This window comes from Oncorhynchus kisutch, linkage group LG13 (assembly GCF_002021735.2).
Source record: "Oncorhynchus kisutch isolate 150728-3 linkage group LG13, Okis_V2, whole genome shotgun sequence".
NCBI classification, from domain to species: Eukaryota; Metazoa; Chordata; class Actinopteri; order Salmoniformes; family Salmonidae; genus Oncorhynchus; species Oncorhynchus kisutch.
The window spans coordinates 16,635,478-16,663,286 of record NC_034186.2 but is presented as its reverse complement, the minus strand read 5'-3'; the positions used below and the strand labels follow the sequence as shown (position 1 = coordinate 16,663,286).

The following is a 27,809-nucleotide window of genomic DNA, read 5'->3' as shown; positions in this document are numbered from 1 at the left end:
ACTAAATCCATGTGTGTTTGTGTGTATGCATGTGTCTGTGCCTATGTGAGTGTTGCGTCACAGTCCCCGCTGTTCCACAATGTGTTCCATAATGTTTTTTCAATCTTCTTTTACTGCTGGCATTAGTTACTTGATGTGGAATAGAGTTCCATGTCGTCATGGTTCTATGTAGTACTGTGCACCTCCCATAGTCTGTTCTGGACTTGGGGACTGTGAGACGACCTCTTGTGGCATGTCTTGTGGGGTATGCATGGGTGTCCGAGCTGTGTGCCAGTAGTTTAGATAGACAGCTTGGTATATTCAACATGTCAATAGCTCTCATAAATATAAGTAGTGATGAAGTCAATCTCTCCTCCACCTTGACCCAGGAGAGATTGACATGCAGATGATTAATATTAGCTCTCTGTGTACATCCAAGGGGCAACCGGCCGCTCTGTTCTGAGCAAATTGCAATTTTTTGTGGTACCTGACCACACGACTGAACAGTAGTCAAGGTGTGACAAAACTAGGGCCTGTAGGACCTGCCTTGTTGATAGTGTTGGTAAGAAGGTAGAAACTAGAACCTGTAGGACCTGTCGTGTTGATAGTGTTGTTAAGAAGGTAGAAACTAGAACCTGCAGGACCTGTCTTGTTGATAGTGTTGGTAAGAAGGTAGAAACTAGAACCTGCATGACCTGTCTTGTTGATAGTGTTGGTAAGAAGGTAGAGCAGTGCTTTATTATGGACATACTTCTCCCCATCTTAGCTACTGTTAAATGAATATGTTTTGACCGTGACAGTTTACAATCCAGGGTTACTCTAAGCAGTTTAGTCATCTCAACATGCTCAATTTCCACATGATTTATTACAAGATTTAGTTGAGGTTTACGGTTTAGTGAATGTTTTGTAGCAAATACAATGCTTTTAGTTTTAGAAATATTTAGCTAACTTATTCCTTGCCACCCACTCTTTGTTAAGTGTCGCAGTCATTTCAGTCACTGTAGTAGTGTTGGTCATTACTGAGATGTGGCTAAGGAAGAGTGTTTGGAATACTGATGTTAACCTTTCTGGTTATAACCTTTTTAGGCAAGACAGATCTTGCCTAAAAAGGTGGGGAAGTGACAATCTTTACTCAGTTGTCTCCACCAAGTCTGTCCCCAAACAATTTGATGTGCTGGTTTTAAATATTAAACTTTCAAATAGTTCTTTGTTGACTGTTGCTGGGTGCTATCGTCCTCCATCAGCACCGGCCTGTACCCTACTCTCTCCTGGCCCAAGCTTTCTCCTGCCCACTTACACCAAGTCTGAATTTGTCCTGCTAGGTGACCTAAACTGGGACATACTTAAACCACCTGACCAAGTCCTAAAGCAATTGGACTCCCTAAATCGTTCTCAGATCATTACCAATCCCACAAGGTATGACTCCAAACACCCAGAAAAAGCTACTCTTCTTGATATTTTAGCTTCCAGGCAAATCAAGTTTTATATGTCATCATGCAAGGAGATTTGTTTTGATCTAAATCTAATCTAACCTTCCTTTACCCTCCCTTCCTTCCTTTACCCTCCCTCCCTTCCTTTAACCCCCTCCCTTCCTTCCTTTACCCTCCCTCCCTTCCTTTAACCCCCTCCCTCCCTTCCTTTACCCCCTTCCTTTACCCTCCCTCACTTCCTTCCTTTACCCTCCCTCCCTTCCTTTACCCTCCTTCCCTTCCTTTAACCCCCTCCCTTCCTTCCTTTACCCTCCCTCCCTTCCTTTAACCCCCTCCCTCCCTTTACCCTCCTTCCCTTCCTTTACCCTCCCTCCCCACCCCTACCCAACTTTACCCTCCACTCCCCACTTTTACCCTCCCCTCCCCACCCCTACCCAACTTTACCCTCCACCCTCCACTCCCCACTTTTACACTCCCCTACTCACCTTCACCCTCCCCTACTCACCTTTAGCCTCCCCTTCCTTTACCCTCCCCTCTCTTCCTTTACCCTTCCCCTATAGCTTCACCAGAGCTGCAACAGTTGGACAGCCACAAATTATTACCAACAAGAGAGTGGGGGGGGGGATGAGAGAGTTAAAGGCCCAGTGCAGTCCCTTTTCCTGTATTTTATATATATTTCCACACTGAGAATAGAATAGTACTGTGAAATTGTGGAAATTATGATAATGCCCTTTAATTGTAAGAGCTGTTTGAAAAGACCTGGTGACATCACCAGGTGGAAAATTAGTTAACAGCACAATAAGAAAGAGAGCAAAATTCTTACTTGAGAAATTGCTCTTTGCTAAGAAGCTATTTTTGCATATTTTTGGCCATTTGAATTGAAAACAGTCACAGTAAGATACTTAATTATTACCCATAAAGAATTTGATATTGAGATATAAAAGGCTGCATTGGACCTTTAAAGAGGAGACACAAATAGAGAGAGAAAGAGAGAGAAAGAGAGTCCTGGTAGTAGATGCATTGTCAGTCTGGTTTAATGCTCCTATCTCCTCCTCCTCTTCCACAGCCATCCCCCTCTCCTCCCAGTCTATACTGGTTTGAGAATCCTAGGCCAGTCTATGAGGACCCCTCCACATTGATGGTGGTGACGGTGGCCATGAAGCACCTCTGGAAGAGGCGGTCTGGATCTGGAGGCTGGTTGTCACAGTCCAGTTTACCACTCAAGAAGTGCTTCTTAAACCCTTGGGGACCCGTAGGGGGGCTACTGGGGTGACTCCGACTCGGCCCCTCTCGTGGACTGGGTTCAGCACCTGAAAATACAATGTTTTCACATTAGTATTAGTATTTTGTATTTTGTGTCTGATGAAGAATCATGTAATACATTACTATGAGATGGAGAGCTTTTCTCTCCATGGGTCCCCGCTCTAAAATGTTACAAATATCTGTTGACTGAAATCGAGTCTTAGTTATTTTCCTTATACTCCAGAATCAGTAGCTTCTTATTCATAAAAAATATGGTTTCTGAGTAGCCATGCTGGATAGCATACAATTGGATAGCTAACTGAAATCCTTTCATATCTCAAATGAAAAGGACAAGGAGGAATCCTAAATAGGGGCTGTCTAAAAATATATTTGACATGTCATAGGAAAAATCTTTCTTTCACTATTCTTATTAGGAACATCTTGTACACCATCTTGTAAAATGAATCAGTCTACTTTCCCATTCACATGAACTGATTATACAGAGTGACAAATAATCGACTCCTACAGGCATGTCCAACATCTAATTAAATTCTATGTGCTTTCTTTTCACTATAAAAACCTTAAACTCCATGATCTCGGTAGCCAGTTGGCCAATGGATTTGGTTCACTTTACCAATCAGACAAAGGCAATCACAATGGCAGTTATTGGTTGACGTTGCTAGACTAGTCAAACTGTGCATATTGAGAGTGAGTGTTCGTGAGTGAGATAGACTTTCATATGGAAACGACTACCCTGAGTCCTTACTTTGAGAATGCTACAGAATTTCATCTCAAATAAACCCTTTTTCATTTTCAGAACGACACTTTCTTTTTGGTTAATGACGCTTTCATTTTGAGAGTCGAGTTGTGTAGTTAACGAAAGGCACTCTGAATGCTGCATGAATCTACATTACAATTACGAGCAGACAGCCGCCCCTTTCAGCATCAGCTCAGTTTCATCCCCCACCTTGAAACTGATCGCAGAGGATTAACATCAGTAGTACACTCCACTGTGGATTGGCTGTGTTTTCTTCTGGTTCCCCATCAAATTTCAAGGGCTACGCAGCATTCATTGTTTTTCTCAGCATGGCAGCAGTGGGTATATTTTGGTATTGCTCTGGCCTGGCAGGCACACAAAGAGACACTCACCAATATACACACACACACAGTTTTAAAAAGTATTCACCCAGTTCAGTTGATGCATATAAAAAATTGTTTATTTGTCACGTGCACAGGATACAGCAGGTGTAAACAGTACAGTGAAACGCTTCCTAGCAAGCTCTTTCCCAACAATGCAGTATATCTCAGGTAAGAATAAGATAAAATCAAATAAAAACAAATTAGAATGTACGCTTCACACAGGGTCATGTTTCGAATGTGCTGCACAAATTGAAGGCTCCAAGGCTACAAAATGTGAAAAATGTGCACTTGAATACTTTTTCAAGGCATGTTCAAGACCATAGAAAATATTTTCGAATAAGAGAAGGATTAGAAGGATCCTCCCCAGTTCTTGCCAGCGTACCATGGGCTTTAGACTCGTTAAGTAACTCAGGCAGAGTGTTGCGAGACCATGTACCTCCAGGGTAAAGGAAGGTACAGGCGTGGGTTGGAGGCAACCACGCACACACGCATGCGCAAGCGCACAGAAACGCACACACAGACAATTATCTCAGCAGGTGTGAGAAGAAATTAACTGTGAACTTTTCTATTAACAGACGCTTTCTGGCTTCCTGCAGGCTTCCTCTATGGCTATCCAGTCAGGGAAATCGAGAGGGGGAGGGGTTTACCTCTTCATCAACAACAAATGTTGTGCTTAATCAAGCGCAGTGGAAGTCTAGAACCATTGTTCACCTGATGGTCAAATGCCGACGCTTCTACCTCTCCAGGGAGTTTTCAGCTGTTATTGTGACTGTTGTACACATTCCACCTGGCACTTAAAAAAGTGTACGAGGCTATAAACAAGCAGGTAAACTTGCACCCAGAAGCTGATTTCCTTGTTTCTCATGATGTTAATTCCATGCCTTTACTTTTGATACTTTTGATATGTACAGTGCCTTGCGAAAGTATTCGGCCCCCTTGAACTTTGTGACCTTTTGCCACATTTCAGGCTTCAAACATAAAGATATAAAACTGTATTTTTTTGTGAAGAATCAACAACAAGTGGGACACAATCATGAAGTGGAACGACATTTATTGGATATTTCAAACTTTTTTAACAAATCAAAAACTGAAAAATTGGGCGTGCAAAATTATTCAGCCCCTTTACTTTCAGTGCAGCAAACTCTCTCCAGAAGTTCAGTGAGGATCTCTGAATGATCCAATGTTGACCTAAATGACTAATGATGATACATACAAATCCACCTGTGTGTAATCAAGTCTCCGTATAAATGCACCTGCACTGTGATAGTCTCAGAGGTCCGTTAAAAGCGCAGAGAGCATCATGAAGAACAAGGAACACACCAGGCAGGTCCGAGATACTGTTGTGAAGAAGTTTAAAGCTGGATTTGGATACAAAAAGATTTCCTAAGCTTTAAACATCCCAAGGAGCACTGTGCAAGCGATAATATTGAAATGGAAGGAGTATCAGACCACTGCAAATCTACCAAGACCTGGCCATCCCTCTAAACTTTCAGCTCATACAAGGAGAAGACTGATCAGAGATGCAGCCAAGAGGCCCATGATCACTCTGGATGAACTGCAGAGATCTACAGCTGAGGTGGGAGACTCTGTCCATAGGACAACAATCAGTCGTATATTGCACAAATCTGGCCTTTATGGAAGAGTGGCAAGAAGAAAGCCATTTCTTAAAGATATCCATAAAAAGTGTTGTTTAAAGTTTGCCACAAGCCACCTGGGAGACACACCAAACATGTGGAAGAAGGTGCTCTGGTCAGATGAAACCAAAATGGAACTTTTTGGCAACAATGCAAAACGTTATGTTTGGCGTAAAAGCAACACAGCTCAACACACCATCCCCACTGTCAAACATGGTGGTGGCAGCATCATGGTTTGGGCCTGCTTTTCTTCAGCAGGGACAGGGAAGATGGTTAAAATTGATGGGAAGATGGATGGAGCCAAATACAGGACCATTCTGGAAGAAAACCTGATGGAGTCTGCAAAAGACCTGAGACTGGGACGGAGATTTGTCTTCCAACAAGACAATGATCCAAAACATAAAGCAAAATCTACAATGGAATGGTTCAAAAATTAACATATCCAGGTGTTAGAATGGCCAAGTCAAAGCCCAGACCTGAATCCAATTGAGAATCTGTGGAAAGAACTGAAAACTGCTCTCCATCCAACCTCACTGAGCTCGAGCTGTTTTGCAAGGAGGAATGGGAAAAAATTTCAGTCTCTCGATGTGCAAAACTGATGGAGACATACCCCAAGCGACTTACAGCTGTAATCGCAGCAAAAGGTGGCGCTACAAAGTATTAACTTAAGGGGGCTGAATAATTTTGCACGCCCAATTCTTCAGTTTTTGATTTGTTAAAAAAGTTTGAAATATCCAATAAATGTCGTTCCACTTCATGATTGTGTCCCACTTGTTGTTGATTCTTCACAAAAAAATACAGTTTTATATCTTTATGTTTGAAGCCTGAAATGTGGCAAAAGGTCGCAAAGTTCAAGGGGGCCGAATACTTTCGCAAGGCACTGTATATTTAAAACCAAATACTTTTAGACTTTTACTCAAGTAGTATTTTACTGGGTGACTTTCACTTTTACTTGAGCCATTTTCTATTTAGGTATCTTTACTTTTAGTCAAGAATGACAATTGGGTTCTTTTTCCACCACCAGTCAAAATCCACATGACGGTTTAGTCATGATAATTAGTCTTCTCCAAGTTCTGTCACGTTCTGGCCTTAGTTCCTTTGTTTTGTCTTTGTTTTAGTATGGGCATGAGTTGGGGTGGGCAGTCTATGTTTGTTTTTCTTTGTTGTATTTTGCGTTTGGCCTGGTATGGTTCTCAATCAGAGGCAGGTGCCGTTAGTTGTCTCTGATTGAGAATCATACTTAGGTAGCCTTTTTCCACCTGGGTTTCGTGGGTGTTTATTTTCTGTTTTGTGTGTATTTCACTAGACAGGACTGTTTCGTTTGTTTGTTCTTCCTAGTTATTATTTTGTTTAGTGTTCAGTGTTGATTATATAAAAAATCATGAACACCTACCACGCTGCACCTTGGTCCTCACCTTCTTCCAGTTACACTGATGCTGCTGATGGTCATTAGTAACCTACCAAACTTGGTACTCAGCACTCTATTGTCCCTCTAATCACTCTGACATTTATATTTGTATGTATTATGGATCCCCATTAGCTGCTGCCAAGGCAGTAGCTACTCTTCCTGAGGTCCAGCAAAGTTAAGGCAGTTATACAATTTTTAAAACATTCGCAACACACTAAGTGTGTGCCCTCAGGCCCGTACTCCACTACCACATATCAAATCAAATCACCTTTTATTAGTCACATGCGCCAAATACAGTGAAATGCTTACTTACAAGCCCCTAACCAACAATGCAGTGTAAAAAATATGAATACGATTAAGAAATAAAAGGAACAAGTAAAATAAAGAGCAGCAGTAAAATAACAATAGCGAGACTATATACAGGGGATACCAGTACAGAGTCAATGTGGAGACTATATACAGGGGATACCAGTACAGAGTCAATGTGGAGGCTATATACAGGGGATACCAGTACAGAGTCAATGTGGAGACTATATACAGGGGATACCAGTACAGAGTCAATGTGTGGGGGCACCGGTGCCGAGGTAATTGAGGTAATATGTACATGTAGGTAGAGTTATTAAAGTGACTAAACACAAATAATAACAGAGAGTAGCAGCGGCGTAAAAGAGGGGGGGTGCATGCAAATAGTCTGGGAAGCCATTTGATGAGATGTTTAGGAGTCTTATGGCTTGGGGTTAGAAGCTGTTTGGAAGCTTCTTGGACCTAGACTTGGTGCTCCGGTACCGCTTACCATGCGGTAGCAGAGAGAACAGTCTATGACTAGGGTGGCTGGAGTCTTTGACCATTTTTAGGGCCTTCCTCTGACACCGCCTGGTATAAAGGTCCTGAATGGCAGGAAGCTTGGCCCCAGTGATGTACTGGGTCATACGCACTACCCTCTGTCGTGCCTTGCGGCCAGAGACCGAGCAGTTGCCATACCAGGCTGTGATGCAACCAGTCATGCTCTCGATGGTGCAGCTGTAGAACTTTTGAGGATCTGAGGACTCATGCCAAATCTTTTCAGTCTCCTGAGGGGGAATAGGTTTTGTAGTGCCCTCTTCATGACTGTCTTGGTGTGCTTGGACTAGAGGTCGACCGATTATGGTTTTTCAACACCAATACCGATAACGGTTATTGGAGGACCAAAAAAAGCTGATACCGATTAATTGGCCGATTTTTATATATATATTTGTAATAATGACAATTACAACAATACTGAATTAAAACTTCTATTTTAACTTAATATAATACATAAATAAAATCAATTAAGTCTAAGTTTAAGTAATGCATGGTTTAAGTAATGCAAAAACATAGTGTTAGAGAAGAAAGTAAAAGTGCAATATGTGCCATGTAAAAAAAGCTAACGTTTAAGTTCCTTGCTCAGAACATGAGAACATATGAAAGCTGGTGGTTCAATATTCCCAGTTCTTCAATATTCCCAGTTAAGAAGTTTTAGGTTGTAGTTACTATAGGAATTATGACACGTCAACTATTTCTCTCTATACCATTTGTATTTCATATACCTTTGACTATTGGATGTTCTTATAGGCACTTTAGTATTGCCAGCCTAATCTCGGGAGTTGATAGGCTTGAAGTCATAAACAGCGCTGTGTTTCAAGCTTTGCTAAGAGCTGCTGGCAAAATGCAGTAAAGTGCTGTTTGAATGAATGCTTACGAGCAGGCTGCTGCCTACCACCGCTCAGTCAGAGTGCTCTATCAAATATCAAATCCTAGACTTAATTATAATATAATAAACACAGAAATACGAGCCTTTGGTCATTAATATGTTCAAATCCGGAAACTATCATTTCGAAAACAAAACATTTATTCTTTCAGTAAAATACAGAACCGTTCCGTATTTTATCGAAAGGGTGGCAACCCTAAGTCTAAATATTGCTGTTACATTGCACAACCTTCAATGTTATGTCATAATTATGTACAATCTTGGCAAATTAATTACGATCTTCACACGGTTCGCCAAACTGAGCCAAACTGTTGCATATACCCGGACTCTGCTTGCACTGAACGCAAGCGAAGTGACACCATTTCTCTCGTTAATATTGCCTGCTAACATGAATTTCTTTTAACCTGTCAAAGATCTTGGTTCCCAATTGGGGATCAGCCCTCCCACCGTCAGCTGGAATGTGGCGCATGGAACGCAAAAAATATTCTTAGAAATATTTAACCTCCACACATTAACAAGTCCAATAGCTCAAATGAAAGATAAACAACTTGTTTATCTAGCCAGCAAGTCAGATCTCTAAAATGTTTTACGGCGAAAACATAGCACATATTTATGTCAAACCACCACCGAAGACACACCGAAGACACAGCTAATTTCCATAGCCAAATTGAACAAAATATGCAATCACCAAACGCAGGATTAAAAGAAAAATAATTTCACTAACCTTTTGAAATCTTCATCAGATGACAGTAATATAACATGTTACACAGTACATTTATGTTTTTTTCAATAATATGCTATAAATATCCATAAATCTCTGTTTACAATGACGCCATGTTAAAAAAATGCTACTCAAATGTCCGGAGAAATGACGATAGCTTCGGCAGATGCCGTCAGCTAACATGGAATACACAACATAAACTTTGACTAAATATGCATGTTCTACATATATATATAGAAAGATACACTTCTTCTAAATGCAATCGCTGTGTTACATTTATTTTTAACGTTACAGATTTCGTACACTAGGCTATAATATGAGTCGGCGCTCAGGAATTAGCATTTTGGCTCCTCTATCGGAGTCCACAGAAACCCAAATTTTACACATAAATATTCCCTTACCTTTGCTGTTCTTCCGTCAGAAGATCTGGAAGAGTTTATACTTACCAAAAACAGCTTTAGTTTTGAAGTCTGTGTCTTTCGGTTATCAAACACGACATATTTCGGTTGAAATGCAGCCAAAAAGTCAAGTGGGTGCGCACCAAAACGTCGAAATTACATATTATATGTCGACTAAACTTGTCAAACTATGTTCAGAACACAGCGTTAGCATGTTATATAGCTTCACAGCAATTCTGAGGACGAACAGAAACACACGCATCGTTTAATCAATCTTGGAAGAAAGACATCACCGGAGCAGAACGCGCATGAGAGTAACCTGTTTTCTCGCGTGACCGAAAGGTTTCGGCCCGCCAAAACTCTCGTGAGCGCGCGATTCTCACAATGAGAATTCCCCATTGAAAGCAGACATCGCGCTGAAGACATAGAAACTGTTCCCAGGACTGTAGGTGCTTGGGAAGGGTGGGGGCGATGACGTCAAAGTTGGGCCAACTTTTATGATGACAAGAGAGAGTTTGGGAGAATGAGTGCCCTGAGAGTTCTGCTTTACATACAGACATAATTTAAACGGTTTTAGAAGCTTTAGAGTGTTTTCTATTCAATAATAATTTTTCATATGCATATATTAGCAATTTTTGACAGATTTTTTTTCTGTTTACCTACTCAATCACTTTTTATAGCTACTGTTTACAGGCCTCCTGGGCCATATACAGCGTTCCTCATTGAGTTCCCTGAATTCCTATCGGACTTTGTAGTCATAGCAGATAATATTCTAATCTTTGGTGACTTTGATATTCACATGGAAAAGTCCACAGACCCACTCTAAAAGGCTTTCGGAGCCATCATCGATTCAGTGGGTTTTGTCCAACATGTCTCTGGACCCACTCACTGTCACAGTCATACTCTGGACCTAGTTTTGTCCCATGGTATAAATGTTGTGGATCTTAATGTTTTTCCTCATAATCCTGGACTATCGGACCACCATTTTATTACGTTTGCAATTGCAACAAATAATCTGCTCAGACCCCAACCAAGGAACATCAAAAGTTGTGCTATAAATCACAGACAACACAAAGATTCCTTGATGTCCTTCCAGATTCCCTCTGTCTACCCAATGACGCCAGAGGACAAAAATCCGTTAACCACCTAACTGAGGAACTCAATTTAACCTTGCGCAATACCCTAGATGCAGTTGCACCCCTAAAACCTAAAAACATTTCTCAAAAGTCACTAGCTCCCTGGTACACAGAAAATACCCGAGCTCTGAAGCAAGCTTCCAGAAAATTGGAACGGAAATGGCGCCACACCAAACTGGAAGTCTTCCGACTAGCTTGGAAAGACAGTACCGTGCAGTACCGAAGAGCCCTTACTGCTGCTCGATCATCCTATTTTTCCAACTTAATTGAGGAAAATAAGAACAATCCGAAATTCCTTTTTGATACTGTCGCAAAGCTAACTAAAAACCAGCATTCTCCAAGAGAGGATGGCTTTCACTTCAGCAGTGATAAATTCATGAACTTCTTTGAGGAAAAGATCATGAAGGCAAATTACGGACTCATCTTTAAATCTGCGTATTCCTTCAAAGCTCAGTTGTCCTGAGTCTGCACAACTCTGCCAGGACCTAGGATCAAGAGAGACGCTCAAGTGTTTTAGTACTATATCTCTTGACACAATGATGAAAATAATCATGGCCTCTAAACCTTCAAGTTGCATACTGGACCCTATTCCAACTAAACTACTGAAAGAGCTGCTTCCTGTGCTTGGCCCTCCTATGTTGAACATAATAAACGGCTCTCTATCCACCAGATGTGTACCAAACTCACTAAAAGTGGCAGTAATAAAGCCTCTCTTGAAAAAGCCAAACCTTGACCCAGGAAATCTAAAAAACTATCGGCCTATATCGAATCTTCCATTCCTCTCAAAATTTTTTGAAAAGGCTGTGGCGCAGCAACTCACTGCCTTCCTGAAGACAAACAATGTATACGAAATGCTTCAGTCTGGTTTTTGACCCCATCATAGCACTGAGACTGCACTTGTGAAGGTGGTAAATTACCTTTTAATGGCATCAGACCGAGGCTCTGCATCTGTCCTCGTGCTCCTAGACCTTAGTGCTGCTTTTGATACCATCGATCACCACATTCTTTTGGAGAGATTGGAAAACCAAATTGGTCTACACGGACAAGTTCTGGCCTGGTTTAGATCTTATCTGTTGGAAAGATATCAGTTTGTCTCTGTGAATAGTTTGTCCTCTGACAAATCAACTGTAAATTTCGGTGTTCCTCAAGGTTCCGTTTTAGGACTACTATTGTTTTCACTATATATTTTACCTCTTGGGGATGTCATTCGAAAACATAATGTTAACTTTCACTGCTATGCGGATGACACACAGCTGTACATTTCAATGAAACATGGTGAAGCCCCAAAATTGCCCTCGCTAGAAGCATGTGTTTCAGACATAAGGAAGTGGATGGCTGTAGACTTTCTACTTTTAAACTCGGACAAAACAGAGATGCTTGTTCTAGGTCCCAAGAAACAAAGAGATCTTCTGTTGAATCTGACAATTAATCTTAATGGTTGTACAGTCGTCTCAAATAAAACTGTGAAGGACCTTGGCGTTACTCTGGACCCCGATCTCTCTTTTGAAGAACATATCAAGACCATTTCAAGGACAGCTTTTTTCCATCTACGTAACATTGCAAAAATCAGAAACTTTCTGTCCAAAATTATGCAGAAAAATGTATCCATGCTTTTGTCACTTCTAGGTTAGACTACTGCAATGCTCTACAATGCACTAAATAAACTTCAGTTAGTGCTAAATACGGCTGCTAGAATCCTGACTAGAACCCCAAAATTTGATCATATTACTCCAGTGCTAGCCTCCCTACACTGGCTTCCTGTCAAGGCAAGGGCTGATTTCAAGGTTTTACTGCTAACCTACAAAGCATTACATGGGCTTGCTCCTACCTATCTCTCTGATTTGGTCCTGCCGTACATACCTACACGTACACTACGGTCACAAGACGCAGGCCTCCTAATTGTCCCTAGAATTTCTAAGCAAACAGCTGGAGGCAGGGCTTTCTCCTATAGAGCTCCATTTTTATGGAATGGTCTGCCTACCCATGTAAGAGACGCAAACTCGGTCTCAGCCTTTAAGTCTTTACTGAAGACTCATCTCTTCAGTGGGTCATATGATTGAGTGTAGTCTGGCCCAGGAGTGGGAAGGTGAACGGAAAGGCTCTGGAGCAACGAACCGCCCTTGCTGTCTCTGGCTGGCCGGTTCCCCTCTTTCCACTGGGATTCTCTGCCTCTAACCCTATTACAGGGGCTGAGTCACTGGTTTACTGGGGCTCTTTCATACCGTCCCTGGGAGGGGTGCGTCACTTGAGTGGGTTGAGTCACTGATGTGATCTTCCTATCTGGGTTGGCGCCCCCCCCCCCTCCCCCCTTGGGTTGTGCCGTGGCGGAGATCTTTGTGGGCTATACTCGGCCTTGTCTCAGGATGGTAAGTTGGTGGTTGAAGATATCCCTCTAGTGGTGTGGGGGCTGTGCTTTGGCAAAGTGGGTGGGGTTATATCCTTCCTGTTTGGCTCTGTCCGGGGGTGTCCTCGGATGGGGCCACAGTGTCTCCTGACCCCTCCTGTCTCAGCCTCCAGTATTTATGCTGCAGTAGTTTATGTGTCGGGGGGCTAGGGTCAGTTTGTTATATCTGGAGTACTTCTCCTGTCCTATTCGGTGTCCTGTGTGAATTTAAGTGTGCTCTCTCTAATTCTGTCTTTATCTCTTTCTTTCTCTCTCTCGGAGGACCTGAGCCCTAGGACCATGCCTCAGGACTACCTGACATGATGACTCCTTGCTGTCCCCAGTCCACCTGGCCGTGCTGCTGCTCCAGTTTCAACTGTTCTGCCTTATTATTATTTGACCATGCTGGTCATTTATGAACATTTGAACATCTTGGCCATGTTCTGTTATAATCTCCACCCGGCACAGCCAGTAGAGGACTGGCCACCCCACATAGCCTGGTTCCTCTCTAGGTTTCTTCCTAGGTTTTGGCCTTTCTAGGGAGTTTTTCTTAGCCATCGTGCTTCTACACCTGCATTGCTTGCTGTATGGGGTTTTAGGCTGGGTTTCTGTACAGCACTTTGAGATATCAGCTGATGTACGAAGGGCTATATAAATACATTTGATTTGATTTGATTCTCTGATCCATCTCTACATGGACGACACCATTCTGTATACATCTGGCCCTTCTTTGGACACTGTGTTAACAAACCTCCAAACGAGCTTCAATGCCATACAACTCTCCTTCCGTGGCCTCCGACTGCTCTTAAATACTAGTAAAATTAAATGCATGCTCTTCAACCTATCGCTGCCCGCACCCGCCCGCCCAACTAGCATCACTACTCTGGACGGTTCTGACTTAGAATATGTGGACAACTACAAATACCTAGGTGTCTGGTTATACTGTAAACTCTCCTTCCAGACTCACATTAAGCATCTCTAATCCAAAGTTAAATCTAGAATTGGCTTCCTATTTCACAACAAAGCCTCCTTCACTCATGCTGCCAAACTTACCCTTGTAAAACTGACTATCCTGCCGATCCTTGACTTCAGCGATGCCATTTACAAATTTGCCTCCAATACTCAGCAAATTGGATGCAGTCTATCACAGTGCCATCCGTTTTGTCACTAAAGCCCCATATACTACCCACCACTGCGACCTGTATGCTCTCATTGGTTGGTCTTCTCTACATATTCGTAGCCAAACCCACTGGCTCCAGGTAATCTATAAGTCTTTGCTAGGTATAGCTCCGCCTTATCTCAGCTCACTGGTCAATTTAGCAATACCCACCCATAGCATGCGCTCCAGCAGGTATACAAAGCTAACACCTCTTTTGGCCGCGTTTCCTTCCAGTTCTCTGCTGCCAATGACTGGAACGAATTGCAAAAATCCCTGAAGTTGGAGACTTATAACTCCCTCAATAACTTTAAGCGTCAGCTGTCTGAGCAGCTTACCGATCGCTGCAGCTATACACAGCCCATCTGTAAATAGCCCATCTGTCACACCCTGACCATAGTTTGCTTTGTATGTTTCTATGTTTTGGTTGGTCAGGGTGTGATCTGAGTGGGCATTCTATGTTGGATGTCTTGTTTGTCTATTTCTATGTCTGGCCTGATATGGTTCTCAATCAGAGGCAGGTGTTAGTCATTGTCTCTGATTGGGAACCATATTTAGGTAGCCTGGGTTTCACTGTGTGTTTGTGGGTGATTGTTCCTGTCTCTGTGTTTTGCACCAGATAGGGCTGTTTTTGTTTTTCCACGTTTATTGTTTTGTAGTGTTCGTGTTTATCTTTTTGTTATTAAACATGAATCAATATAACCACGCTGCGTTTTGGTCCGCCTCTCCTTCACCTAAAGAAAGCCGTTACACCATCCATCCAAACAACTACCTACCTCATTCCAATATTTGTTTTTGTTTTTCTGCTCTTTTGCACATCAATATTTCTACTGCACATATATCACTCCAGTGTAAATTGCTAAATTGTAATTACTTCGCCACCATTGGCCTATTTATTGCCTTACCTCCTTACTTCATTTGCACACACTGTATACAGATTTTTTTTCTATTGTGTTATTGACTGTATGTTTGTTTATCCCATGTGTAACTCTTTGTCATTGTTTTTGTCGCACTGCTTTGCTTTATCTTGGCCAGGTCACAGTTGTAAATGAGAATTTGTTCTCAACCGGCCTACCTGGTTAAATAAAGGTGAATTAAAAAAATTAAATAATAAGTTTAATGCTAGCTAGCAACTTACCTTGGCTTCTTGCAGCCACAAGGTCCTTTTGACGCTGCACTCGCACAACAGGTGGTCAGCCTGCCACGCAGTTTCCTTGTGGATTGCAATGTAATCGGCCATAATCGGCGTCCAAAAAGGCCGATTACCGATTGTTATGAAAACTTGAAATCGGCCCTAATTAACCATGCCGATTAATCGGTCAACCTCTAGCTTGAACAATGTTAGTTTGTTGGCAATATGGACACCAAGGAACTTGAAGCTCCCAACCTGCTCCACTACAGCCCCGTCGACGAGAATGGGGGCGTGCTCGGTCTTCCTTTTACTGTAATCTACAACACAAAGTACCTGTCTATTGTGCGATTTATTGTGAAGGTGTAGGCTATATATTAAATGGATTTATTAGACTTTTTAAAATGTAGGTGTTCCAAAGGTCTGAATCAGTGGCTTGTAGGCTATGCATGGAAGCCAGGAGATGCTAAATGTGTTTAAGCTAATTAACGGTAAATTACAGTGAGTCTGGCAGTAATTGACAATCACCTGGTGACAAAATTTCATGACCGCCACATTCCTACTCCTGCGTCCCCCATTCGGCAAATCAGATCATGACTATGTACTCCTGTTTCCTGTTTTACAAGCAGAAGTTCAAACAGGAAGTACCAGTGACTTGCTTTGTTGAGAATTGGTCATCAGAATCAGAGATTATGCTACAGGACTGCTTTGCTAGCGGTGACTGAACCATGTTCCGAAACTCCCCCGATAACATCAACGAGCTAACCACCTCTGTGACCGGCTTCATTAGGAAATGCATCAGCAACGCTGTCCCCACAGTGAAGGTTCATTGCTTCCCCAATCAAAAGCCCTGAAATAACACAGAGATTGTCGCTAAACTAAAGGACAGAGTTACCGCACACAGGGGTATCGCTGATAAGTACAAACAAATCCAAACAAATCCAGAGTCATCAAATGAGCAAAAGGACAATATAGGAAAGGTGGAATCATATTACATAGATGCCGACACCTGCCGCATGTGACAGGGACTACAGTCCATTACGGATTACAGGGGAAGACCCAACCGTGATCTGCCCTACAATGCCTCTCTACCCGACAAAACGTGTTAAAGACACCAGCCACCCAAGCCATAGACTGTTCTCTCTGCTTCCGCAAGGCAAGCGGTACCGGTGCATCAAGTCTGATACCAACAGTCTCCTGAACAGTTTCAATCCCCAAGCCATAAATTAGCTAAATAGCTAACAAAATGGCTACACAGACTATCTGAGTTAACCCTAGTATTTTTTCTCTATGCACACTCACAGGACTCTACGCACTCACACACACTGACACTTAATTTGCTCACACACACATTTTATACTGACTCTCTCACTCTCTCTCTCTCACAATGAACTTTTGTTCTAAGAAGGCTACATATATTAAGTACAATTTTGGTATCTAGGATGATAATGGATTTTAGGGCTTGGAGGTTATTCTGCCAGATAAGTGGAAAGTCATTTTATTTATTTATTTTATTTTATTTTACCTTTATTTAACCAGGTAGGCAAGTTGAGAACAAGTTCTCATTTACAATTGCGACCTGGCCAAGATAAAGCAAAGCAGTTCGACAGATAAAACAACACAGAGTTACACATGGAGTAAAAACAAACATACAGTCAATAATGCAGTATAAACAAGTCTATATACAATGTGAGCAAATGAGGTGAGAAGGGAGGTAAAGGCAAAAAAGGCCATGATGGCAAAGTAAATACAACATAGCAAGTAAAACACTGGAATGGTAGTTTTGCAATGGAAGAATGTGCAAAGTAGAAATAAAAATAATGGGGTGCAAAGGAGCAAAATAAATAAATAAATAAAAATGAAATACAGTTGGGAAAGAGGTAGTTGTTTTGGCTAAATTATAGGTGGGCTATGTACAGGTGCAGTAATCTGTGAGCTGCTCTGACAGTTGGTGCTTAAAGCTAGTGAGGGAGATAAGTGTTTCCAGTTTCAGAGATTTTTGTAGTTCGTTCCAGTCATTGGCAGCAGAGAACTGGAAGGAGAGAATTGGAGAATTGGTTTTGGGGGTGACTAGAGAGATATACCTGCTGGAGCGTGTGCTACAGGTGGGAGATGCTATGGTGACCAGCGAGCTGAGATAAGGGGGGACTTTACCTAGCAGGGTCTTGTAGATGACATGGAGCCAGTGGGTTTGGCGACGAGTATGAAGCGAGGGCCAGCCAACGAGACCGTACAGGTCGCAATGGTGGGTAGTATATGGGGCTTTGGTGATAAAACAGATTGCACTGTGATAGACTGCATCCAATTTGTTGAGTAGGGTATTGGAGGCTATTTTGTAAATGACATCGCCAAAGTCGAGGATTGGTAGGATGGTCAGTTTTACAAGGGTATGTTTGGCAGCATGAGTGAAGGATGCTTTGTTGCGAAATAGGAAGCCAATTCTAGATTTAACTTTGGATTGGAGATGTTTGATATGGGTCTGGAAGGAGAGTTTACAGTCTAACCAGACACCTAAGTATTTGTAGTTGTCCACGTATTCTAAGTCAGAGCCGTCCAGAGTAGTGATGTTGGACAGGCGGGTAGGTGCAGGTAGCGATCGGTTGAAGAGCATGCATTTAGTTTTACTTGTATTTAAGAGCAATTGGAGGCCACGGAAGGAGAGTTGTATGGCATTGAAGCTTGCCTGGAGGGTTGTTAACACAGTGTCCAAAGAAGGGCCGGAAGTATACAGAATGGTGTCGTCTGCGTAGAGGTGGATCAGGGACTCACCAGCAGCAAGAGCGACCTCATTGATGTATACAGAGAAGAGAGTCGGTCCAAGAATTGAACCCTGTGGCACCCCCATAGAGACTGCCAGAGGTCCGGACAGCAGACCCTCCGATTTGACACACTGAACTCTATCAGAGAAGTAGTTGGTGAACCAGGCGAGGCAATCATTTGAGAAACCAAGGCTGTCGAGTCTGCCGATGAGGATATGGTGATTGACAGAGTCGAAAGCCTTGGCCAGATCAATGAATACGGCTGCACAGTAATGTTTCTTATCGATGGTGGTTAAGATATCATTTAGGACCTTGAGCGTGGCTGAGGTGCACCCATGACCAGCTCTGAAACCAGATTGCATAGCAGAGAAGGTATGGTGAGATTCGAAATGGTCGGTAATCTGTTTGTTGACTTGGCTTTCGAAGACCTTAGAAAGGCACGGTAGGATAGATATAGGTAGCAGTTTGGGTCAAGAGTGTCCCCCCCTTTGAAGAGGGGGATGACCGCAGCTGCTTTCCAATCTTTGGGAATCTCAGACGACACGAAAGAGAGGTTGAACAGGCTAGTAATAGGGGTGGCAACAATTTCGGCAGATAATTTTAGAAAGAAAGGGTCCAGATTGTCTAGCCCGGCTGATTTGTAGGGGTCCAGATTTTGCAGCTCTTTCAGAACATCAGCTGAATGGATTTGGGAGAAGGAGAAATGGGGAAGGCTTGGGCGAGTTGCTGTTGGGGGTGCAGTGCTGTTGTCCGGGGTAGGAGTAGCCAGGTGGAAAGCATGGCCAGCCGTAGAAAAATGCTTATTGAAATTCTCAATTATGGTGGATTTATCAGTGGTGACAGTGTTTCCTATCTTCAGTGCAGTGGGCAGCTGGGAGGAGGTGTTCTTATTCTCCATGGACTTTACAGTGTCCCAGAACTTTTTTGAGTTAGTGTTGCAGGAAGCAAATTTCTGCTTGAAAAAGCTAGCCTTGGCTTTTCTAACTGCCTGTGTATAATGGTTTCTAGCTTCCCTGAACAGCTGCATATCACGGGGGCTGTTCGATGCTAATGCAGAACGCCATAGGATGTTTTTGTGTTGGTTAAGGGCAGTCAGGTCTGGGGAGAACCAAGGGCTATATCTGTTCCTGGTTCTAAATGTCTTGAATGGGGCATGTTTATTTAAGATGGTTAGGAAGGCATTTAAAAAAAATATCCAGGCATCCTCTACTGACGGGATGAGATCAATATCCTTCCAGGATACCCCGGCCAGGTCGATTAGAAAGGCCTGCTCGCAGAAGTGTTTCAGGGAGCGTTTTACAGTGATGAGTGGAGGTCGTTTGACCGCTGACCCATTACGGATGCAGGCAATGAGGCAGTGATCGCTGAGATCTTGGTTGAAGACAGCAGAGGTGTATTTAGAGGGGAAGTTGGTTAGGATGATATCTATGAGGGTGCCCGTGTTTAAGGCTTTGGGGAGGTACCTGGTAGGTTCATTGATAATTTGTGTGAGATTGAGGGCATCAAGTTTAGATTGTAGGATGGCTGGGGTGTTAAGCATGTTCCAGTTTAGGTCGCCTAGCAGCACGAACTCTGAAGATAGATGGGGGGCAATCAGTTCACATATGGTGTCCAGAGCACAGCTGGGGGCAGAGGGTGGTCTATAGCAGGCGGCAACGGTGAGAGACTTGTTTTTAGAGAGGTGGATTTTTAAAAGTAGAAGTTCAAATTGTTTGGGTACAGACCTGGATAGTAGGACAGAACTCTGCAGGCTATCTTTGCAGTAGATTGCAACACCGCCCCCTTTGGCAGTTCTATCTTGTCTGAAAATGTTGTAGTTTGGAATTAAAATGTCTGAATTTTTGGTGGTCTTCCTAAGCCAGGATTCAGACACAGCTAGAACATCCGGGTTGGCAGAGTGTGCTAAAGCAGTGAATAGAACAAACTTAGGGAGGAGGCTTCTAATGTTAACATGCATGAAACCAAGGCTATTACGGTTACAGAAGTCGTCAAAAGAGAGCGCCTGGGGAATAGGAGTGGAGCTAGGCACTGCAGGGCCTGGATTCACCTCTACATCGCCAGAGGAACATAGGAGGAGTAGAATAAGGGTACGGCTAAAAGCTATGAGAATTGGTCGTCTAGAACGTCTGGAACATAGAGTAAAAGGAGGTTTCTGGGGGCGATAAAATAGCATCAAGGTATAATGTACAGACAAATGTATGGTAGGATGTGAATACAGTGGAGGTAAACCTAGGTATTGAGTGATGAAGAGAGAGATATTGTCTCTAGAAACATCGTTGAAACCAGGAGATGTCATTGCATGTGTGGGTGGTGGAACTAATAGGTTGGATAAGGTATAGTGAGCAGGACTAGAGGCTCTACAGTGAAATAAGCCAATAAACACTAACCAGAACAGCAATGGACAACACATATTGACATTAAGGAGAGGCATGCTTAGTCGAGTGATCAAAAGGGTCCGGTGAGTGGAGAGGTTGGTTGGTGATTTAGACAGCTAGCCAGGGCATCGGTAGCAAGCTAGCATAGGATGGAGGTCTGTTGTTAGCCACCTCTTGCGTTCCGTCAGTAGATTAGTGGGGTTCCGTGTGGTAGAGGGGATTAATCCAAATCACACAACAACAACAAAAATAAAAACAATAGATATAGTTATAGAGGCCGCAGATGGGCGTTCAGGTAACGTCGCGACGGAGGAGCCAGCCGAATAACTCCTTCGGGTAGATAACGTCGGCAGTCCAGTTGTGAAGGCCCGGTGGGGCTCCGCGAAGGCAGTAAAACGGGTCCGGATAGGTGACTGCAGCCCAGGTGTGATTGATGGAACTCAGGAGTGATTGACGGAGCTTGCTAGCTCCGGAATAATTGATGTTTGCTCCGGAATCGACGAAGGCCGATAGTCACACGGATAGCAGCTAGCTAGCTGTGAGATCCGGGTATGAATGTACAGAGAGCAGTCAAAATCCAGGGACATGGAGAGAAAAATTGGTCCGGTATGTTCCGTTCCGAGCCGCGCTGCGCCGTACAGAACTGGCGATAGATTTTCGAGCTAAAGGATAGCTGATGACCACAAACCGTGGTTAGCTGAATACTAACGATTTGCCAGTAAAGGAGCTAACTAGCTTCTGAACTAGCTTCTGGATTAGCTTCTGGCTAGTTTCAGGCTAGCTTCTTGGAGTTTCTGGCTAGCTTCTTGGAGGATTACAGATCTGAGGTAAATAATACTTTTTTATAAATATACATTGGTGAGGCGGGTTGCAGGAGAGTGTTTTGAAGATGAGTTGATGGAAAATAAAAATAAAATGTATGTGAAAAAGTTGTAAATATATATATATACAGGACACGACAAGACGAGGACAAAAGACGTCTGAACTGCTATGCCACCTTGAGCCACTGAGCCACTGTAGGAGCCCTTTGCTAGAGCATTCATAATCAGCCCCTGTTTTCAATGTTATTTGTTCCTACTGTACTAAGGAATGGGCATCTTACTGCATCCTATACACCAGAAGTCATTCCAATCTGAATCTGAGTGCTACTGCAACAACAGAAGACAGATGCCACAAGCCCTTCTGGCATGTCAAATTAAAATGATTTCCATAGAGATGAGCTTAACTTCTGTTCATATCTTCTGTTTCCATCATATACTGTAGCATTAAAGCACCTTGAGGGTGGGATAAACGCAATTCAAATAAAATGAATTTTTATAGCCATCAAATGAACATATGATACTATATTGAATTCTATAGGCTATTTTGGCATGGGTCCTATTCATTGGGGCACAACATAGCAAAGCGTTTTTTTAACAGAAAACGAAAACAGGTAGCTTAGTGAATACAACCCTTGCCTTGTAATAGTGGGTCATACAATTGGTGACATACCTGGTGCTATGAGGGGCAGTCCGTTGTCAAGGCCTCTGGGTTTGGTCGCGATGAACAGATAGCACAGGACACAGATAGTGATGATGAACGCTAGCAGGACCACAGCTGCTATGGACAGGCCAACCAGCGCTCCCAGACTGTCAGACAGAGTGGGTGAGAAGAGGGGAGGAATAGAGAGAGGGAGTGTGAGTGAGAGAGCGATAGAGAGAGAGAAGGACGAGAGAGAGCAAGAGCAAGAGAGAATTTCATGGAACGAATGAAAGAGAAAAGGGAATATAAAGTACAGCAGACAAATGAAAGAGAGAATAGGAGAGGAAGAAAACAAGAGATATTTAAGTTCTTCTATGCACTTTCAAAGATATAAACATTTCTTTTGACGTTTGAAAATGTTATCATACGTTTTAAAAGTTGTACAGCAGTAACTGAGAGACTGTTGAGTGTGATCAAAGACAAAACATAATTTCCACTTTGACAACATTCCACTTCAGAAAATGCACATATCATCAAATTCAAATGAAATTCTTCCCCAGTAGGCAGTGATGACACATGCATTCCACTGAAATGAGAAGAAAAGTCCTTTGATGAAAAAAAAAACTTTTATGATATCTACAATCCCTGCCTCTAAGTATTTTCATTTGAAATTATACCAGACTATTTGCATTTACTTTTAATTTCTGCTTTGACAGACTGGTGTTTCATTCTCAGAAACTAGAACATTCTTATTTTGTTTTACCCAAAATGCAAAGCACCTAAGAAAACAACTTCAATCAAACTAATTGACTGTTAAATCAATCAAATCAATTAAGTCTAAAACTTAAAGCACAAGAGAGTGGAGGGAATAGTTATCCTGCTAGTAGTTATGCTGCTGCTCCAGTTTCAACTTCCACCTGACTGTGCTGCTGCTCTAGTTTCAACTGTTCTGCCTTATTATTATTCGACCATGCTGGTCATTTATGAACATTGAACATCTTGACCATGTTCTGTTATAATCTCCACCCGGCACAGCCAGAAGAGGACTGGCCACCCCACATAGCCTGGTTCCTCTCTAGGTTTCTTCCTAGGTATTGGCCTTTCTAGGGAGTTTTTCCTAGCCACCGTGCTTCTACACCTGCATTGCTTGCTGTTTGGGGTTTTAGGCTGGGTTTCTGTACAGCACTTTGAGATATCAGCTGATGTACGAAGGGCTATATAAATAAATTTGATTTGATTTGATTTGATCCTGTATCAGTGACTAGCCAGGCGGATTATCAATCAATTACAAGTGCATTTAATATGCATTCTGAAAGAGCCTATAGTGGTTTATGAAGAAAGATCACTGTTGCCACAAGATGCCAAATCCACAACTTAACAATAATGACGAATGAGTCTGAAAGCGACACAGAGCAGATTTTTGAAAAGGCATTAGGATCAGCAACAGATTATTTTGAGATCTATATTATGTTTGGCACGTGCACACACACACACACACACACACACACACACACACACACACACACACACACACACACACACACACACACACACACACACACACACACACACACACACACACACACACACACACACACACACACACACACACACACACACACAACCTAAGCCTGATGTATAATTTTCAACTTCCTGTTATTAACCAAGGCATCAAAGGAACACTTACAAACCTGCATCACTCTCTGCTCTCTGCCATGGGATTAAAATCATAAACTTTTCTGTTCAGTTCTGTAAGGACTTCTTTCACTTCTTTCACAGCAGCAACCCTTATTCATGTGATCTCTCTATGATCAGTCATTCACTGTGGGAACCTCAGAAAGCCCTTTCAAGATGGCTTTCTTTCTCCACAGGTCAACAAGAAGCCCTTTCAAGATGACTTTCTCCACAGGTCGACAGAAAGCCCTTTCTAAATATCTTTCTTTCTCCACAGCTTGCCCTTGTGATCTATTTATAGAACTAGATCAGAAGGAGAGGGGATGCTGTTGACAGGAACCTTCCCCATTGCTGGTTGCCTTAAAGCAGTTCACAGGGAGCCTTAAAGCAGCTCACTCGTAGGGAGCCTCACAGGGAGCCTCATAGGGAGCCTCGTAGGGAGCCTTGCATGGAGCCTCGCAGCCTTTTTATTAAAAACATGGAACTACAATTATACAATATCACAAACACTACAGGTTAGCCAGGCGTTTTGTTACCATGTGAATGAAAGAGATCGTAAGACAGCTACTGCTCAAACACAATATCGCTTCAGGATACTACTGTATTTGTAGGAGAAAACAGAACCCCCTCTCATAATGTTGGGTGGTTTGAAGGACTGACTCCATGGAAATGTTTAAAAGCCTGTATAACTGAATAATGCATTAAAGGGGCAATCTGCAGTTGCTACATTCATTTTTAGACTGTTAAATGAATGATATATGTAACGCCGTTTTACTCCAATGTTTGTAAACAAAGTCAACGATAACAAACACTTTTCTTGCTTCAAAACATGCTTAAAACTATCATTTTTATCTCATGGATGGTCAGTCCTTGCATCCATGGCTCTGTCTAGAGTTTCTCAAGCTGCATCCCTCAACTGTTTATTGGTTGAACTGCAGATTGGTGCTTTAAGGTGGCTTTTATACATGATGACTACCTGCCTGACAGACTCAACAGCTGGCTACATCATCTTCACATCGTGAAGAAGACGTTATAGTACAGTAGTACAATGTGCCTTCTGACAGCTTCTGAATTACTCATATAATAGCTTTTGTATCACTGGCTAAAAGTTTAGCACTTTGGTAGGCTATTCTCTGACATTTCAATGTATTTTTGTAGAAACTCAGATCTGGATCCTCACAATATCAAGAGCATCTAATTTTCCACAGCTTCTACTAATTTGCTTATTGAAGTCTTCACCTCTCCTACACTGCAATGCTGCAAAGGTCGCTGTAAATGAGTGTGTTCCCATTCTTAAATCCACGGGCTGCATCATCATTAGCTTTGTTTTATATGAGTATGTTAATGTGGGGACTTGACAGCATTTATTTTCACTTATAGGTTTACATAATGCAACAAGCACCTTCCTGTGATGTGTTGATCATGATGGAGCCATTGATGCATGGCTTCTAGTTGCTTTTTACCAATACACAATACATATTTTCACCAATACACCACTACACCACTATCACATTTGGGAGTTGCCAGAGAGAAATTCACTGTATAAAAGAAAGAGTGCAGTGCAAAGTGTTTTAGGCATTCCTTATAAGTTAGCAAAGTTACATTATTATTCTTACCTCAACCACCACATGTATCCATACTCGTATGGGAAAAAACTGTTTGGGTCATCACAACAGTATTTCATGTCATTGAAGCCACAGCAGAAAAGGGCTCCTGCATCGTTGTCCGGTTTAGGGCACGTGAACTCGTTTACGAGCACTTTCTCTGCGTTGTAGTAGCTCGTGCAGTCCGCGCTCATGCTGACCCCAAACGCGCAGACACGCCAACTATACAATCTGTTAGATCAGTTGAAGTTTCAATCCGTCCATATTATTGTCGATCCAAACAGCAGAGTGCTCTGTGTCTTGCTGGTTGACTTGCAAGGTATTTAAGTAAATCCCCATTACTGAGCCCACCTCTCTCCCTCGCTCTCTCCTCGCAGCACTGTAACGCAATCTCCAAAGAATACACTATACCTCTCTCTGTGTGTGCGCGCGCTCGTGTGCATCTGTTCAGAATAGCCTTCATTTGGCCTTCCCTAACAGAGTATAGATGTCCTTGGTGCTAATTTGTATCCACGTCCGGTGCACCAGAATGCATGAGTTTATTGTCAGTTTTGCCCACTGGTTGGCATGTTAATGGTTACATTCTATTGGAAATAGAAATAGTTGAATTGCTGTTCGCAATGTAAAGCATATATTATCATGGATGTCTTTGGTGTGTGATTAGTGGGATGTTGAAAGGTGCTCCTGTGTTTCTCTGACAGTAAGATAGGCCTACAATATCAAGCACAAAACCCCCTCTTAAGCCATAGCCCCACCCATCTCTTGGTAGCTAAAGCTAACCAACTAGGTTCAATGTTAGCTAGCTAACATTAGGCTATAACTAGCAATGCAAATTACTCTGAGATATGGATAATATTACTACACAGATCATACACGTAGCATTAGCAAGCAAACCAGCCAGCCAGGTAACATTAGCTAGCTAGGTAATAGTACGCATTCATTTGCAAAGTTAGAAACATACAGTGCCTTGCGAAAGTATTCGGCCCCCTTGAACTTTGCGACCTTTTGCCACATTTCAGGCTTCAAACATAAAGATATAAAAGTGTATTTTTTTGTGAAGAATCAACAACAAGTGGGACACAATCATGAAGTGGAACGACATTTATTGGATATTTCAAACTTTTTTAACAAATCAAAAACTGAAAAATTGGGCGTGCAAAATTATTCAGCCCCTTTACTTTCAGTGCAGCAAACTCTCTCCAGAAGTTCAGTGAGGATCTCTGAATGATCCAATGTTGACCTAAATGACTAATGATGATACATACAAATCCACCTGTGTGTAATCAAGTCTCCGTATAAATGCACCTGCACTGTGATAGTCTCAGAGGTCCGTTAAAAGCGCAGAGAGCATCATGAAGAACAAGGAACACACCAGGCAGGTCCGAGATACTGTTGTGAAGAAGTTTAAAGCCGGATTTGGATACAAAAAGATTTCCCAAGCTTTAAACATCCCAAGGAGCACTGTGCAAGCGATAATATTGAAATGGAAGGAGTATCAGACCACTGCAAATCTACCAAGACCTGGCCATCCCTCTAAACTTTCAGCTCATACAAGGAGAAGACTGAACCGAGATGCAGCCAAGAGGCCCATGATCACTCTGGATGAACTGCAGAGATCTACAGCTGAGGTGGGAGACTCTGTCCATAGGACAACAATCAGTCGTATATTGCACAAATCTGGCCTTTATGGAAGAGTGGCAAGAAGAAAGCCATTTCTTAAAGATATCCATAAAAAGTGTTGTTTAAAGTTTGCCACAAGCCACCTGGGAGACACACCAAACATGTGGAAGAAGGTGCTCTGGTCAGATGAAACCAAAATGGAACTTTTTGGCAACAATGCAAAACGTTATGTTTGGCGTAAAAGCAACACAGCTCAACACACCATCCCCACTGTCAAACATGGTGGTGGCAGCATCATGGTTTGGGCCTGCTTTTCTTCAGCAGGGACAGGGAAGATGGTTAAAATTGATGGGAAGATGGATGGAGCCAAATACAGGACCATTCTGGAAGAAAACCTGATGGAGTCTGCAAAAGACCTGAGACTGGGACGGAGATTTGTCTTCCAACAAGACAATGATCCAAAACATAAAGCAAAATCTACAATGGAATGGTTCAAAAATGAACATATCCAGGTGTTAGAATGGCCAAGTCAAAGTCCAGACCTGAATCCAATCGAGAATCTGTGGAAAGAACTGAAAACTGCTGTTCACAAATGCTCTCCATCCAACCTCACTGAGCTCGAGCTGTTTTGCAAGGAGGAATGGGAAAACATTTCAGTCTCTCGATGTGCAAAACTGATAGAGACATACCCCAAGCGACTTACAGCTGTAATCGCAGCAAAAGGTGGCGCTACAAAGTATTAACTTAAGGGGGCTGAATAATTTTGCACGCCCAATTTTTCAGTTTTTGATTTGTTAAAAAAGTTTGAAATATCCAATAAATGTCGTTCCACTT

At 42.5% G+C, this 27,809-nt stretch overlaps 1 protein-coding gene across 1 annotated transcript; it reads right to left on the bottom strand.

Moving 5' to 3' along the window:
- Nucleotides 1–2,106: 2,106 nt before the first annotated feature.
- LOC109901615 (protein shisa-like-2A) lies at nt 2,107–25,713 on the bottom strand. The gene is made up of 3 exons (XM_020497618.2): nt 25,368–25,713; nt 22,108–22,244; nt 2,107–2,719 (listed from the first exon to the last, which is right to left on the bottom strand). Exons 1-3 carry the CDS (start codon nt 25,547–25,549, stop codon nt 2,526–2,528), a joined length of 513 nt encoding a protein of 170 aa, XP_020353207.1. The 5' UTR covers nt 25,550–25,713; the 3' UTR covers nt 2,107–2,525.
- Nucleotides 25,714–27,809: the final 2,096 nt, after the last annotated feature.

What these genes read in the sequence shown, in the direction of transcription:
- LOC109901615 (XM_020497618.2), bottom strand. Translation starts at nt 25,549, where the DNA reads ATGAGCGCGGACTGCACGAGCTACTACAACGCAGAGAAAGTGCTCGTA. An exon ending in GGATACATGTGGTGGTTGAG is followed by an intron (nt 22,245 to 25,367) that starts GTAAGAATAATA and finishes TCTGTCTGACAG; the next exon opens with TCTGGGAGCGCTGGTTGGCC. An exon ending in ACTGCCCCTCATAGCACCAG is followed by an intron (nt 2,720 to 22,107) that starts GTATGTCACCAA and finishes TTGTATTTTCAG; the next exon opens with GTGCTGAACCCAGTCCACGA.